The sequence below is a fragment of the Mchenga conophoros genome, linkage group LG17, assembly GCF_057382185.1.
Source record: "Mchenga conophoros isolate Kocher_MC1m ecotype Shallow Benthic linkage group LG17, M_conophoros_male_GT1.1, whole genome shotgun sequence".
In the NCBI taxonomy this organism is placed as follows: domain Eukaryota; kingdom Metazoa; phylum Chordata; class Actinopteri; order Cichliformes; family Cichlidae; genus Mchenga; species Mchenga conophoros.
In genome coordinates this window covers 9608815-9625734 of record NC_140542.1, presented here as the reverse complement: position 1 = coordinate 9625734, position 16920 = coordinate 9608815, and the positions used below count along the sequence as shown (strand labels likewise).

The window sequence follows — 16920 nt, the reverse complement described above, 5'->3', positions numbered from 1 at the left end:
ATCAGGTGAGGACAATGGAGGCAACACAGACCTCAAAATGACACCCTGGACAGGTCACCAGATAACACAAAGAGACAGACTAACTGCATGTCTGCATGAAGCCCGAGTACCCAGGGAGAACCCACACAAGCACAGGAGAACATGCAAACTCCATACAAAAAGGCCCCGGTGAGATGGTGGAGTCTAACCCCTTCTTGCTGTGAGGCAACGGCTCATTTCATTTTTTAATCTTCTTCACATAGAACAATTAGCAGATGTTATAACTGACATGTATTACAACTCTGGGACAATATGAGATCAAGGAAGAAGCTGGCAGTTGACTTTATGCATTTGTAAACAAAGAAGAAATTGTCACTGTGACAACTTTAACCCCTTGCATTGGGGATTTTGTATATTATTTATTTATTTATAGTTTTATTATTACATAAAAATATAATATAAAGCATCATGAATTCATACCAACAATGACTTCTCTGTGTCTTTTGTAAACTTCATTAGTCCTGCCCGCATTCAGTTCCAGTAATTCTGCAGATACCTACCTTTAGTCGCACCAGATTTGTGTTACTTCCTTTATAATTACAGAAATGCATATACAGTGCAGCACAAGTCTTGAGTCATGCCTCATTTCTTAATATTTTGCTAGAAATATGGGACACAGGTGCGCTGATTCATTAAAACACCTGCAAATATGTTGTGTATTTTAATCATGCTTCAATAATATTGAGGTCTGTCAACTGGCGAGGCCAGTTCATTGAATTTAATTACTGATGAGGCTTTCATGGATCATCTGCAGCCCCAGATATATCTCTCAGGTCTTTGCTGCATTTATTTTATGTTGTGGACATGACTTTCAGGTAATGATCATCTGCTGTAGACAGTTTTTAGGCTTCCTGCATCTTCTTTTGTCCTCCATTAGCCCAGTTTCCTCAATTTCTTTGAGAACACACTGCACACCATGCTGTGATTAGTCGGTTTTTCAGTAGTAGTAGTTTCAAAGTTGTCCAAAGGATAGCTTTGAAAAAAAGCCTGGAGAACTGTTGCTGGAGACCACTTTAAAACTGACATGAAAGGCTGGCTCCTTGGAAGCAAAACATTAAAGAGAGGGGTTGCTAAAGACTTTTGCACAGTACTGCACGCACACATCAGAACCAAAGACCAATAACAGCCCTGAGTGATGGTTGTTGTTTCAGTCAGATTCATATTGATGTCTCACTGAGCTGACTGTCAGACGTGTGCTGAGCTGTCAGTTTGAAGCAAATCCCTCTTGAGTCTTCTAGGACCACTGATGCAATGATGTGAAGTAGCACTGCATAGCCTTGCATTTACCATAATGAATTGTAAATATCGCTGTTTTAATGCAGAGTAAAACTTTTTTTAAAAACGCCATTTTATAAATCATTATAACAAAAAATAACAAAAAACAAAAGAACGAACAGATCAAATGGCCATCCCATCCTTGATGAAAGCTAACGACTTGTGCTAACGGCCTGTGCACCACATTTCCGGCAATCTGTTCATACTTTTTTTGTGATATCCCGCTGACAGATAAACAATACCAGGGGCGCAGAAACAGCTTTCCTGGCAGAAGTAATATCAAGGATAGTGAGTAAGGCCTGGTTATCAGTGCAGTGGAAACTAGGCTATGGAGGAGCGTCTTCTCCCTGTGAGTCAATAACAGCATCAACTAACAGAACATTTATTTCCCCTGGAGCGGTAGGAGCTGGGTCGTGGAAGAGAAAGCTTGAGACATGAATTCACTGTAATAATTATTAGCTTAGATCCATTATAGTGATCGCCACATTTATTCAGACCCCCCCAAACGCACACACACACACACAGAAGTTGTTCAGGCATCCATTTAGTCAGTCAGTGGTATATTGGCAACACTCTTCAGAGGCACTAAAAGTATGCTGAGGTTTTCAAGGAGATTACAGGAGCATTATGGGAGGTTTGGGGGACCCCACACTATAAATGAAGGTGTGTGTGTGGGGTGTGTGAAAGATCTTCTTTAAAATAAGTTTTCCCCAAGGCTTACAACAGCTAAAGGTCAAGAAAGACCCTTAACTGTGTGTGGTTTCATTGGGAGTTATGGGCTGTAACCACAGTCTGGAACTGATGTGTACTCAGAGTGCTGTCAGCGTGAGCTGTTAGGAAGCCGTCAGAGTAGAGAGCTGCAGAAAACTGTGATTAAAAGTAGTTTGGCAAAAATGTAGTTCCACTACATAAGTCAGTCTAAAATCACAAAAAGCATGAAGGAGACTGTGTGCACAGCAGCGTGTGTGTGTAGTAATTAGTGAGTTTTAGAGGTGTTGGGTTACGGAGCTTGAACAGAGCCTGGGGAGCTGTTTGTATGTTGGGCTAATTTAATTACCTCTTGGATCTATAGCACAGACACAAGAGTTGAATCAAAGTCTCAGAATGAAAGTTTAAAAAAAAATAATAATAAAAAAAAGCACTCACAAAACTTTTACTGTCTCTGGAAATCCAGCTGTAAAAACAAGTAGAAATGTCTCTCATTTTTTGTGAAGAATCCTTATTATGTGTTTGTTGCCCTCATTTGAAAATCAATGGCGTAGTACCACTGGTGAGCATGGCTAACTAATCCCGACTGTGTGCCTGTATGTGTAGCTAAACTGAAAAAGTGTTTCAGATCATGGTAAGCCATCCATTTGGATCTAGTTCTATCCAGACACCTGACCTGACCTGACCTGAGCAAACTGTTCTGTGCCCATTAACATGGTGTCTTTAAAATTAGACACTCCAGTTCACCTAATTCTGCAGTCACATCAGTAAAACCAAAGAAAACACTATGGAAATAGAAAAAACGCAGCAAAACCTTAACAAAAAAGGGGGAAGCAGTTTGAAGGGGTTTTGAGGAGACAATAACGTGATGGACCAACTGCAGAAGTGACCAGCTAACAATAAAAGCTAATAGCCAACATGCAGCTACAGTGTTATATGAGTCATTCAATTAAACACACATTACTTGGATCTTTTTCTCCCTCATAAGAATCCTTCACTTCTTGTAAACAGGTCTCAGTGCAGTCTTTCACATGTTTCTGATTTCTGTCACTTCTTCAGATCTTCGGTCATGTTCTTGTCTTCCCAAAAACACTTCCGTTGTGAATTTTTACAGTTTTTTTCTATTGGTGTTTTATTCAACATTTGTGTGTTTTGTGTGCTTTTGTATTATTTTTTTCTATTTGCTGTTGATTTCCTAACTTGCAGGGCATTTGACCTTTCTGGCCCATATGGAAAAGGAATAGAAAAAACTTATAAAAGACTTGCATCAGATGGGGCCTACTTCATATAGTGAATCATATAAGGCTTATATGATTTACACATAAAAGTGGCCACTTTCATATATTGTTTTAGGAAGTATCCAAAACATACAGGTTTCATTTATACAATTTTTCTAGGGATCTTATATCTGTTTTCACTCTTGTATGCTTTTCATTTAAACACAGATACAAACTTAATAAGATTAATATATATATAACTTTTCCATATAGGGGGGCCACCATATAATTCAGCATGAAAAGCAGAATTTGAGTCAAGGGTTTCTACCTAACCGCACAGTGTTGCCCATCTACCCTCATCTGCTCAGTCCAACAGTCCAGCGCATGGATAAAACACAGAAATGACAAATATCACACACATTTGCAACAGCTTGGCTTCTCACCTCGTAGATTTTAGCATAAGGAGTTCATTAGAGGCAAATAATGACAACAAAGACTAAACAACATATGGTAGAACACATTTTCTAAATAAACATCAGTGTATTTTTATATTCACTGCAAACGTGGGATTTTTTTTTCCAGTACCATTTTGCAGATTCCTCACAGCACACAGACATTTCCAAACAACCAGCTGTGTAAACGTCATTAAATACTCCTGAACAGCAGCCTTATAGTCTCAGCCTGTGGTAGAAAGATCTTAACAGTTATTAGGTATGACTGTACTCATGCACAAAATAAACCAGATACATTTTATACAGTGCGATACGTAACACACTCTGTCATTTACTGCGAAGCACTGAAGTTTAACTTATTAACCTGTGCTGCTGAAGTAGAGCCGCAAATAGATAAGTGAAACCAATAATTATTAAGTATATTGTACTCACATTCTCTATAGTTTCTAACAAGTAAACATAGAATAGAAATGGATACAGTGCCCCAGATAGTAACTGTTTCAGCACATTAACATACTAAATAATAACTAAACAGTCCAATTTAAATCATTTGTACTGGTTAATGGACATATGTTGATGTAAATACATTTATTTCCCACAGTGCTTTTATTTATTTACGTTTTTGGCCTTTGTCTGTGTGAAACATTTGTCCAATTAATAGAAATCCTCTGATGCAAAAACCCCAAAAGGCAAACAACAAAAAAACAACATAAAAACGTTTCAGCGCTACAATATCCTTCCAAAAATAGTCTTGTGTAAAAGGATCACTTAACTGGTGGGCTGCTGTGTTTCAGCTCATTAAGTGCAAATTGTGTTTGCCACGTTTTTTCAGGCTTAATCGTTTATTTTCAGCAAGACCCTTCTGCTTCTGAGATTTTCCTGCTACGCAATAATTTTGTCATTTTTTAAGCTCTTGAAAAGAAAACAGACGTTTTAGAATCAAATGTTGATTACAAACACTTTAAGTCCTTGTAAATCCTCTTGAGGCCCGACTCGTGTGACATATCGATCGGTGCGTGCACACTGACACAGATTGGTTCCTATTATTTCCTGTGCACGCTGCCCTTTGAACCTGGAGCTAACGCCAACCTTTCTACAATACTAGATAATTAGCTTGGCATCACCTACGACGTGCGCTTATGCAAATGAGTCTGTTTCAATGCTCCTGGATGCAATTAGACCTGTAAACACTCAGAGCAACGTGTGGCGTCATGTTGAGGGAAAAATGTAAAGTGATTACAGCGTTCAGAGGGGTGAGTCGGTGCATCAAACTCGCCCTGTAGTTGATAACCAGCTGTAATTGGACTGGCACAGACAAGATCAGGTGGAAATCTATTTGAAAGTTGGGGGATGGCAGACACATTCTGCCAGAACAAATTAAACATTAGCTCCAAGATTTCAATTCAATTCAGTTCCGTTTAAGTTTGTTTATATAGTGCCAAATCACAACTGTTGTGACATTTTATTTATCCCTTAGAAGCCTACCTGAAGCTCTTTCTGTCAAATTTCAGGACTGCTTATAGAACAAAATGACTGGGTGTGCATCAGAGGTTAGTGATGGTGGTCTCTGCCTGTGCAGCTACCTTTGGAAAAACCTGCAAACTGTTCTAATGGTCATCAACCACGTCTTTCCTGATGTACACTGAGGTGTCAAAACTCAACATGAAGGGAAGGTCATCAAATGTCATCTTTGTGGGGGGAAAACGACAGAGATCTCGCACACGTTGGCGGGAATATGCAGTTTTCCACTAGTTCACCTGCCACTGGCCCACGTGTGTCACGTATGCTGGTAGCCTACAGCCCACATGAAATTAACTTGATTGTGTGACCATGGGTTAATGTAAAGTTAATGAATAAGATGCAGAATAACAACAGTATGTGTAAGCGTAATAGCGCCATGATACCGATCCCTATCCGTCAAAGAATTCACCTCTACATCCCTGTGAGAGCCACATGATTCCCCCAGAAACAACCAGTACTTCACTTTGTGTTGGTTTTGACACAGACCAGGGATTTCTGGGGCATCTTGATGGCAGCTGATACTTTGCTGGTGTGTGGCACAAAGACAGGTTGCGTTTAATGTTTTTTTAATGTCATCAATAGGTTGTGTGAGTTACAAATAATGCTGCCCATTTGCCATCTGAATTTATGGTAAATGGGCAGCATTTATACAGAAGTTACGCGACAAACTTACTATCAAACAAGGAAATATTAAGTATCAGTGCCTCATGTTAAGTGGTAAAAAGCCACAAAACAGGTGGAATTATCACAGAAAGGGGTCCAAACGCTCCACTATGAACATTTCTGTCTGGATCTTTAGGCTGTATTTGTAGGAGCCCACTAGCTTCCTGTGATCTCCTCGTTTTCTCCAGCTTATCATTTCCTGCACTTGCAGAAGGTTTTCAATAGCTGCACTGGAGTGTGACTCTCATTTTGAGTCCAAGAGCCTGTCAGCGTAATAAAAGGTAATGCTCCCAGCGCTTTCATGTAAGACAAAGCGTGTTATTTCTAGGAGGAGGAGAGCTATTAACAGACTGCAACTCTGCCTCAACGCACAAGACTAGCTCACCCACGGCTTTTTGTTCCTGTTTCATTAAACTGTGCGGCAAGGTGGGCTAATAAATAGGCGAGCACTTTAATTTGAATGCCTTCTGCTTGTACGTCCCTCTAGCTCTGCCTTGCTGTTGCGTTTTAATCCCCAAAAATGCCACAGCGCTTTGTTCTCACAGTGCTATTCTCCCGAGCATCCTAGTGTGTGGTCAAGTGTGTGTATTTGTGCTCTGGAGACAAATATAAGATGTGAGCAGCTGCCTCTCCCTGCAGCAAACAAAGCCAAGCAAAGAGAAGGCCAGGATGCTGCTTTCAATTCCGCTTTCCAGCTCATCTAATTATATGAACTGATCAGACTGATTTAATTACTGAGGAATGGTTTTTTTCCGCAAAAGCAGATTTAAAGGGGAGGTTTTTCTTCTCTTTTCAATAACAAATTATTGATTTTTGAACACAGGTGTATGCTGATAATCTTTTTCTGTTACAATGGGGGGAAAGCACCGTTCTATTTTAAAGGATTAGTAAGAAGGGCTTTGAATGACAAGCTTTTCTGCTTGAATATGTACATTTTGTGACCCCTTCACTATCATTGATATCTGTGGCGAAGATCAGCATAAAAGACTCATTTTATTAGTACTTATTTTTTTAGCAATTTTAAATGTGACTATAGACTTTGAATGCCTTGTGACAACTTGCTGTGTTCGGCTCAGGACCATTAAACTGGAACAGTTAATCCAATTTAACTTCAATTATATAACTTTTTTTTCCCCAGAACGGGCTAAACACAGGAACACAGCTGGATCTCCTCGTATGTGGAAAAAGCAACACAAACAGGCCAAAGCAACACAAAATAAAACCATTGCGGCACAGTCCGTGTTACTATTTAGCAGTCGTTGCACACACTGCAGTAAAACCTGCTTACGTTCCCTCTGGGAATCAAGACTGGGAGTATTAAATGACATGTCTCACAAGCAGAAACATCCAGGAGCGCTGCAATTTGCGAGTCAATTTGAAGTTTAGAGTTAAGTGCGTTCGGTTTGAAAGCGTTTGCGCGTTTGAGCGTTTTTCAAGAGGAAAATTTTGTCTTGTTCTCGTCATCAAAGCATGTTTCGCCCTTAGGGGCAGCCTCTGCTGGCACTCTGTTCTCCTTCCTTCCAAAGTAAAAACGATGAGACTAGCAGCTTTTTAACCAGAACTGACGGTACCAGAGTTACTTACAAAGGCGCCATCCAAAGTGGTACGGAGGGCCTACAGTGAAATCCACACACAAACATACAGTGCTCAAAAAAGAAGACATTCACTCAGTGCACACTTACAAGATTCCTGATAGTTGTTAAATAGATTATGAGAGTTTACAAGAGATGGTGAGCTAACACTGATCAAATAATCAATAGGATTCATGTCTACTATAGTCTATTTACATCTATACTGCAATATTAAGAATATTTACATAACATTTGTGAATACAGAAAAATCCAATCAATGTGACAGATTGGTTTTTTACTATATTGCCAAAATGGCTAGCCAAAGCTTACTCTTTAGCCTAACTTCCTCCAAAGGCACCAGCAAGGCTTGCAAGAGCCTTCAGCCTGATACACACCTCAGGACAAGTAGGAAGTCAGCTAAGGCTCACAGTTTCATATAACACTGTTTCATTAGGTGAAGTTCATTGTGCTTATTTTTTAAATTAGCAAGTAGTGCTTTGGATTTTATTACATCTGTTTGGTTGTAAAGATGCTGAATTTGTGTCCCGTGTGGCTCTGTGGTTGTAAGTTTTCCCCTGCAGTCCCTGCTGCAGGACCTATAAAAAATACCTGCAGGGCTAAATGACTCGTAAGAGTTAAAAAAATCATCTCAAACTAAAACTTAGTAGTTGTTTTCCCAAGTTTTTGTAACATAAAGGAATTGCCCCCTCACTCAACCTTGTCTGCATTTTTGTACTTTTCAAGTTTTCTGCGTATCTTTGTCTTCGCTGAGGCTTCTTGAGCCTCTTCTCATGTCCACCTGACTTTCTGCCAAAAAAGCAAAACCCTGATTTCCCCTCTTTCAGATTTCTTTGCATTTCTTTTGCATTTACCTGTGCCCTGAGTCAGAATGTAACCCACTTAAAGCTTTGGAGGAACTGGAGCAGAAAGTATAAGAAAGGATAATGGCTTAAAAATGTAGTCTGATTCTGTGGCTAGAAAACAGATTTTTTTTTTGTTCAAAGTTTTAAGATTAAAAATCTACAATTTCCTCTGAATGTTATGAGCTGATTAAATACACACTTTCTAGAGCAATACAAGGATTAATGGAATCCAATTTTAGCCTCCTGTATCAGAGCAGATGCCACACGAAAAGCTGGGCTGTCTATCAGGAAATAGGGATCAAACTGTCAACCCTGCACTTTGTGGACAATCTGATCTACCACCTGAGCCACAACCAGCCACCTCTATTTATATATTTCCTATCAAATTGAAAGATTATGTGTTTAATCCATACACCAAATAAAGTGCAAAAAGATCTTGATGTAATCACTCCACTAAATATGCTCTTCAAAAGTATGGCAGTATTTTCAGTTTCCTGCCCTGCGTTCTTGTACTCTTTACATGTTCTCTTTCCTTCCCCTCTTGTGTCTCTTAGCTGTAGCCGAGGTTCTCCATCTCATGGCGGTATCTTAGCTCCGACACTTTTGCTTTGTGCTGCTTGCTCTCCAAATGCTGCCTGAAGTCCGTCTCCTGCTCGGCTCCGCAGTTGCACATGGAGCAGTAGAACTGTCCGCTGGGAGTCACGCACATGGCCAAGTCCCGGGGGATGCGCTGCCTCGGTCTGGGGTTGTAGTACGGCCCTGAGGGAGAGAAAGAGAGATTAAAGAGATGAGATGGATGGCTGCTAACTGTTATTTTTAAGAGATGTTTTATTGCAGAGGGAAGTCACAATACAGTGCCAAGGGTCCAACTTTAGGTTTCAACTAGTGCCTTATACAGTGGCAAAATGAGAGGATAATCAACTAGAACATCTTTAATGAAATACTAAAGAAACCCATCCTAGCACTAGAATAACATGGACAAAGGTGGTTTACATCTCGCTGGCACGTACCAGCATGGTAACTTATGTATTTAGTATTTAGTATTTATTTATTTATTGTCATTGTCAAGAACAATGAAATTGCGTTTGGGGCTTCCATACAACCCAAAAAAAAGAAGAAAATAATAAATACCCCTTAAAACCCAAGTGTACATATTTAACCCAGTGTGACTCCAATGCAATAAGACAATCCTTAGCAATAACTGGAGCCTAACCTGCTCCAGTGATGGTTACAGTATGTTTCATACTAGAGCTCACTGGGTAAGAAACCACTGCACACTTACAAATCAGTTCTCTGTAAGACAGCCTCATCATTCCTGGAACTAAAATGTTTTAACGTCTCTACATTACCCCGATGAGCAGTAATGAAAACACATTTTTAGATGCAACTTTTCCCATTGATGCAAACAATTTTGCGTTTTTATTTTATAAGCAGTAACATATGACCCTGAAACAGGACACCTATTTGTACCTGCACATAGACTAAGCCTACATTTGAATTCTGTTGATTATTTCTTTAATCAGATCCTCCTGTTTCTTAATGACAGAGCTGTGATATTAAAAAGTACACAGTAAGCATTTGTGTTGGCTTTCACCAGACTTCAAATAAGCTAAACTTTATTAATACTGTAGCTTTTCTCAGAGTATATTTTCTTTGTTTCTTTGTAAAATCACTCCCTCTGTTGACAGTACACTTACCTATAATTGTGACTGGTTAGATGCGCCACAATAAAGTTTACATTTTTGATTCAGGTTAAAGGATGGACTGAACATAGGACAACTCACAATTCCTTCACTTTTTGTTTCTTTTTTTTGCTCATTTCTAACCAAAAAACCCAGCAAAACTATTAGGATTCCCATCCCTCATTATTAAGAAATGCTAGCATTTCTTGACTATGACTCTTATCTTTTTATAAAATACTACTGGTAAGAGTAGATGCTACAAAGTACTTATGTAGAATTTTCAGGTGTCCATACTTTACTTGAGTATTTATTTATATGACTACTTTTGACTTTTATGCCCTTTTTAAACAAATATCTGTACTTTCTGCTGCTTACATTTTCAAAACAGGCTCATTGCTCATTGCTGACAGATTTGGGTGGAGTTATTATATCACACTGCGGACCTTCAAACGTCAAACCGATTTGAGCCTAAACCGAAACACGTGAAAGATAATCCTGTTCGTTCAACTTTTACTGGAGTATTTTTAACATTAATATCTGTACTTCTACTTAAGTGCAGAACATGTGTAGCTTTGCCACCTCTGGATGCTGCTATAATTGTACATTGAAAAAATGAAATGGGTATAGGAAAATGCAGGCAGCATTTTACTGTCTTAAATTTATCTGTTAAATCTTCGACTTTTAACTTCATATAAAATGCTACTGATATTGTAGTTGAAAGAATTCATCTGCAGTGTTTGGTTTTTTTCTGTTGTTCAGTGATAAAAATGCATCCCAGACCCATGTGTGTATGAGTGCTGTGTGTGTGACAAATGTACACAAATGTGTACAGAAAGAAAAGCTGAAAGGCGTCTGTGATTACATGATGGCAGAACACTGGAAACAGAGTGTTGCTTGTGTTTTAGCAACACAGAAAAAGGAGAAGAAAATAGAGAGATAGAGAGAGAGATAAAAAAGACAGAACGAGAGGGAGAGAAGCTATTTTAGGGATTGTCCATCAAGAAAACTGATTGAATCAGCAGATTTTTTTTTTTTTTTTTGCCTGTGGAAGAGCGTGTCAGCGGGAGACTAAGAGGGATTTGCTTTACTGTATGACTTGTGATTTATCTTGTTTTATCTCGAGCTGAAGTGCAGGTGCTTATGTCTGTGGAAAGACAGAATAGGAAACAGACACGTGCAGAAAGAGATGGTAGCTTGACGTCAGCAGAAAGTCTGACATTACCTTACTCTGTATCTGTTTTCACACATGTACACGAGGGTGAAAGCAGACACTCACACAAACACAAAGAAACCACAGTTAAATAATAATTATAGAAGAACATTCAGCCTTAAAAAAGAAAGAAAACATGTGTGACCATGTGAGGGTCATGCACTGGACATAAGTAGGTGGGTGCACCAAAAACGGTAGAAAATCCAGTGACATGAGAGAGCTTTAGGAGAATAACTCCTATCTGTGACATCATTTAGTTTTTTTTGACAGTTTCCACACTGACTCAGCAAACAGACACTGCCCTCAAAGGCTGCTGAAAATGACTACGGGTCATGAAAGCTGCTGTAACATGAATTATCAGTATATGGAACAGGTCTAGACCTAAGAAAAGGATTTTACAGCATTCGCTATATCTCTTTAGAAAGACTGTTGGGGTGTTTGCAAGTACAAAATCAGCTTTTAGAAGATAAATTGGCATTTTGAACAGTGGCTTCTCGGGGTAGGTACCATACACATCACATTTTATGCCGCATAAAAAGACCAATTTCAAAGGCTAGTGTGCATCAAATAGAGTTGTTTGAAGACACAACCAATAACTCAAATAAAAGAATATAAGATCATTAAAGAAACAGCCAAGTTTACTGCTGATTGGTCCTCAAGCCGCTGTGTATGAACAGGTGACATCTATTCTAGGACTGCTGAATATAGCTTGTTTGTAGTGACGTATTTTCCAACCACCACTTAAGATAACACAATAACAGACATGACCCTCAATAGCCATACATATTATTGGTCAATTCATTAAATAACATCAGAATTTGCTTTGCTAGTTTGCAGCCTTTGAATAGATGTGGAATAAGACAAAATCTCTTGCATTTCTTTGCATTTTACTGACCAAGATAGCTACAACAATGCCACTTAAATGAAGAGTTTATCAGATGACTTTTGATAGTTATCTTTAAATTATGCTGATGTCGCTTTTTAATTAGCATTTAATTTTCTTATCTTACCTGGCATGGAAGCGGGTACTTGTGGGCTGCGACGATTTTTCACTAGCCGGTACTCACTGCCATCTTTCCTGTTCCTTCTCGGAGTTGTCTCATTGCTGCTTTCCCTGTAACAGGCAAAGCTAGAGTCAACAATTGTTGGTTCCATATCACATGTAATGGCAACATGGCTAGCTTGAAATATGGCGTATTTTGCCAAACCCCTGAGTCACCCCTCATCTTTCTAAGATGTTTCATGTTATTTTCTCTAGGGCCAGCATCCTGCTTGTTTTTGAGATATCCCTGCCCTACTGCTGCTGAATACCTGGATCAGGTGTGCTTTGCCAATAAGAAGCTAAAAGGGCAGGTTGGTTGGAAAACAAGCAGGACAGCGGCCCTCGAGGCCTCAAGGTATGGAGTTCCATACCTGTGTTCTACAGGCTTGGTCTTGCAAAGCTTTTCTTTGGACACAGGCTGCTTTTTCACTCATTATCAGGCCAATTCTTGTACCTGACCATTTCCAGCGGAATGTTTTTTGTTTGTTTGTTTTGTAAGCCACCTAACACTGACCTATGAATCATTCAAGCATAAAAAAGGGACCTAACTCTAGGGACAAGCCAGTGTTATGTCCATACATAACAGACAACTTACCAAATTTGTCTTTGGTAAGTTGTACCTTTAGGGACTTTGGTCTAGCTGCCTGTTGTAAAAACACATAATTTGTTCTTATCTCTTTAGTTGAATCTATTAAAACTGCCAAAGATAACACAGTTTGAAATAATAAAATAGTAATTTTGTAGCAACGCAGTGATTTCAAAAGTGCGATCAGCAGAAAACAGCTAAGGAAAGTGAACAAGTGGAGGACTAAAAAAAATGGGCAGGCATAAAAAAGAGCTATCAACAGCAGATGAACAGTATGTCCGGTCCACAACAGAAAAAATATCCAGCAAACACCTGGCAGAGAACCTGAGAGATGCATTTGGTCCTTCAGTTGATCCATTTAGGCCTAATCAGAAATGATCTCAGTGGAAGGGTGGCTGAAGTTGTTTTAAAGAAGGGAAACAGGGAGAAAAGACTGAGGTATACCAAATTACACAAGAACTGGACTTAAAGTAATTATCAACAGGCCTGTTGGAGTTATGATTCCAGATGTGAAATGTTTGGTTCAAATGTTGATAATATCTACAGCGAAGGTGAGGAAAGAGGTACAACAACAAGTGTCTACATCCATCTGTAAAACACAGTGGAGGTTCTGTCATGGTTTGGGGCTGAAATTCAGCCAGTGGTGCAGGATCTTGTCAAAATGGATGTTTTCATCCATCAGTGTGATGACCACAGAAAAGTTTGGTCAGACTTTGATCCACCACACAGCACCATCTGGAAAGCATCTGATTGGCAACGGCTTCATTTTTCAGCACGACAATGATCCCAAGCACACTGCTAATGCAGTAAAGGCACACCTTTGAAAAGAAACTCACAATGGAAGACTATCAATCATAGACTAGTTTACCCAGAGCCTCAACATTAGTGAACAGTGTGGGATGATGTTGACAGAGAGCAGACTAAAAGGCAGCCAACATCCAAAGAAGAGCTTTGAATGTCCTTTAAGAAGCCAAGAGAACTATTCCTGAAGTTTGAGAGAAAGAGAGTTCAGACTGTGTTGCAAAATAAAGGTGGTCATAAGAAATATTCAGCTGCATGCTTTTATAAAATAATAGAAACTGCTTTTGCTTATATACTGTTTTATTATACTAATTTTCTAGCAAATTATAAAGAAACGATGGATGGCTCAAGATATTTGCGCAATGCAATGTATATCTGATTGCAATTGCTATATTTCTTTTTCAGCTAATGCTGAACAAGGTATTGTCTGTAGTGGGCCTCCACTCCATTATGCCTGCATAAAACACAGTAAGGATAAAATCTCTGTCCAATAAAGCCAACATGTCTTCACCCAAACCTACATGGTACTCGCGTTCTGTTGGGCCTCAGCCAGCCGTAGTTTCTTGGCATGGTTCTTGCCCTGGTAGTGGGCCTGCGCAACTGCTGGTGAACTGAAGGAAGCGTCGCACAATTTACAATAGTCATTCTCTGTGGCCAAGATGACCCTGGGCGCCCCCTTATACAGCGCCTGCAGAGACAGGACAAAGCAGCACAGTGTTTGTGGTGAGAGGAGATTTGGAGTAAACACTGTGAAAACAAGGAAAGAAATGTTCCATTTCAGCAGGAGGAAGAACACATTGCCTTTAAAATGATAGTAAAGCCTAATGGAAGCTATGAGTTATGCTATTTTTTGTCAGAAAGATTGTTATTTTATTAGCAAACATAATAAAAAAAAATTCACTGGTTACTTAGAATAAATAGACTTTTAAAAAGCAGGGATTGAGTGTACAGTGGTGAGTGGATGCTTTGAGTGTCTGCTGTTTAAATGAAACAGAGTGACTATGCAGTTCTCTACCACCTCCTCAGAGCAAGTGACCGCCATCATCCGAGAGGCCACTTCAGCAACAGCACACCCACCTCCTAAGCTAACACTGTAGCATTAAGGTAGGCTGTGTACTAGTTCTTAAATATGGGCCTTACCTGCCTGCCTGCGTCACTGTCGCTGGACCCTGAGCTCAGGGCCGTCTGGCCCGCAGTCTCAAAGGCTTCTGGGATCCTGATGGCCGGTGGCTGCTGACTGCCAGCATAGAAATTTCGTAGCTTTTTACTGTGGTTCTTTCCCTTCAAAGAAAGATACGAGATGTCGATTTTATTTGATTCTTCACATGTTTTTCTGTGCTATTCTGCATGTCTGAATTTGGCTTTCAGCTGACCTGGTAGTGAGCCTGTGCCTGCTGAGCAGAGTTGAGGGTAACGTTGCAGAGTTTACAGTACAGCGGTTTACACAGTTCTTCTAGTCCCAGAGAGTCCTCCTGCTCCTCTGTCCCCAGCGAGGAGCCCTCATCCTGGGGCTGCTCACTGGTTGGGGCTGCCTGGCCTGGGAGTGGACCGCAGATGAGGCTGGACACTGTAGCTGGGATGAGGGCTGGTCCTAGGGGCCTTGGGGGCATCTGTGAAGGGTCAGGGCCGGGAGCAGGAGGTGAGGACAAGGGGCTGGGAGGGAGGGGAAATCGACCTGCTGTTGGTGCCACTACAGGTGGAGGCACCAGTGCTTGTGCAGGGTTCATATGTGGAGGCCCCAGCTGCTGTGTAAGGTCCATGGTTGGAGGCACTATTGCTTGTGTGTGATCTACTGGTGGGGGACCCAGGGTGTGTGCCATTGGTGGAGGCCCCAATGACTGACCTGGAGGCATTGGAGGGGGGCCTAAAGTGTGTGGCGGGGTAATGGGAGGAGGCCTTAATGTATGAGGTGCATTTATGGGAGGCAGGCCTAGACTCTGGCCATGAGCCATAGTTGGAGGTCCAATAGATTGAGCGGGGGCAATGGGTGGTGGACCAAGAGGGTGTGCAGGTGCCATTGGCGGAGGTCCCAACTGATGTAAAGAATCCATGTGTTGGAAAGGCTGCTGGGGAAGACTGAAGAGACTCAGGGGAGGCTTCAACATGGTTTCTGGACCTGGGTACATTAGAAGCAATACAATCAGGCCTGCATTACACACATAAACACAGATATTAGAAATCAAAGACACCTCCTATAAGCAAATCCTTGATAAGGATATCAGCGATGACGAAGGCAGACATTAATGAAAAAATACAGTCACTTACATGCACTCTATATTTTATGCAACTTCTTTCGATTAATGTTTAATAGCCTTTTGGCTTTTAGGCACTTGTCTGTTTTACTATATTCAAGCAGGAACTGTGTTTGAGACTGAATGGATGACTCGTGTCTCCATATGTGATAGACTGGTAAATTGTCTCCGCTGTGCTCCGTCTCCGTGGGATTGGCTCTAGCCCCGAGGCCTCAAGTTAGACAAGTTGTGATGGATGAATGGATCATCACAACTTTCTGTTCAGTCATCAGCTAATGTATCCCACTGACTGACTAATGGTAATTTGCTCTCTTTTCTTTGAACAACACCATGACATTTTCTTTTGAGTAAAGCGTGTGAAAAAACTACAAAAAGGCCTTCCACGACACTAGGTTCAGATAATCATGTTCCTCTTTGTGTGAACTGTAAACCAGTTTATGATTCTACTGGCTTTTTACCATTATTATATTGAGCTTTCTGTTTGTCCAGCTCTTTAGTTTATGACCAAATGCAGCTATAAACAAACACCGTAAACGCAGGGAAAACTGTACTTGCTATACATCAGCATTTTAACAATCCCATTGTGAGCATGTTGGCCTGCTGATGGTATCATTTTGCTCAAAAGGCTGCTGTGCCTTAGTACAGCCTCAAAGAGCTACTGTGATGGCTGTGATCTTGTTCTGCATCAAAATACACTCTGAAGAATGTTACTGCTTATATTTCAGAAAAGCATTTGGGGTTTTTTTTCTGTCGCACATGTTAATTTGCAGGAGCTGTAGTGGAAAGCTTTTACACCTGATGATTTTGAGCCAGTTGTTTAAAAAGAAAATTCTTTGTAAAAGACAAAACATACGCAAAATCATCGAAATGCCACTTATTTGGAAATATGATCTCCATTTTATTTAAGTAAATGAATGTAGAAGAGTCCTTTAAGGAGATACTGTTGACTGACCAGTCATCAAACATACACTGTGAGGGAACTCAGTGACTACAGTACATATGTCTATAGCCCCAAGGCTGGAGAGAAATTACCAAACA

General features: G+C 40.3%; 1 protein-coding gene across 1 annotated transcript in view; it reads right to left on the bottom strand.

Annotated features, from left to right (window-relative positions):
* Positions 1 to 179: 179 nt before the first annotated feature.
* zmat3 (zinc finger, matrin-type 3) overlaps positions 180 to 16920 on the bottom strand; it is a 23081-nt gene continuing 6340 nt past the window's right edge. The window contains exons 3-7 of the mRNA XM_085252493.1: positions 15004 to 15746; positions 14771 to 14911; positions 14152 to 14318; positions 12212 to 12315; positions 180 to 9068 (exon numbers count right to left, since the gene is read on the bottom strand). Coding sequence (XP_085108619.1) covers positions 8860 to 9068; positions 12212 to 12315; positions 14152 to 14318; positions 14771 to 14911; positions 15004 to 15746 — 1364 coding nt within the window. The 3' untranslated portion in view covers positions 180 to 8859. The remainder of the gene's footprint in view (positions 9069 to 12211; positions 12316 to 14151; positions 14319 to 14770; positions 14912 to 15003; positions 15747 to 16920) is intronic.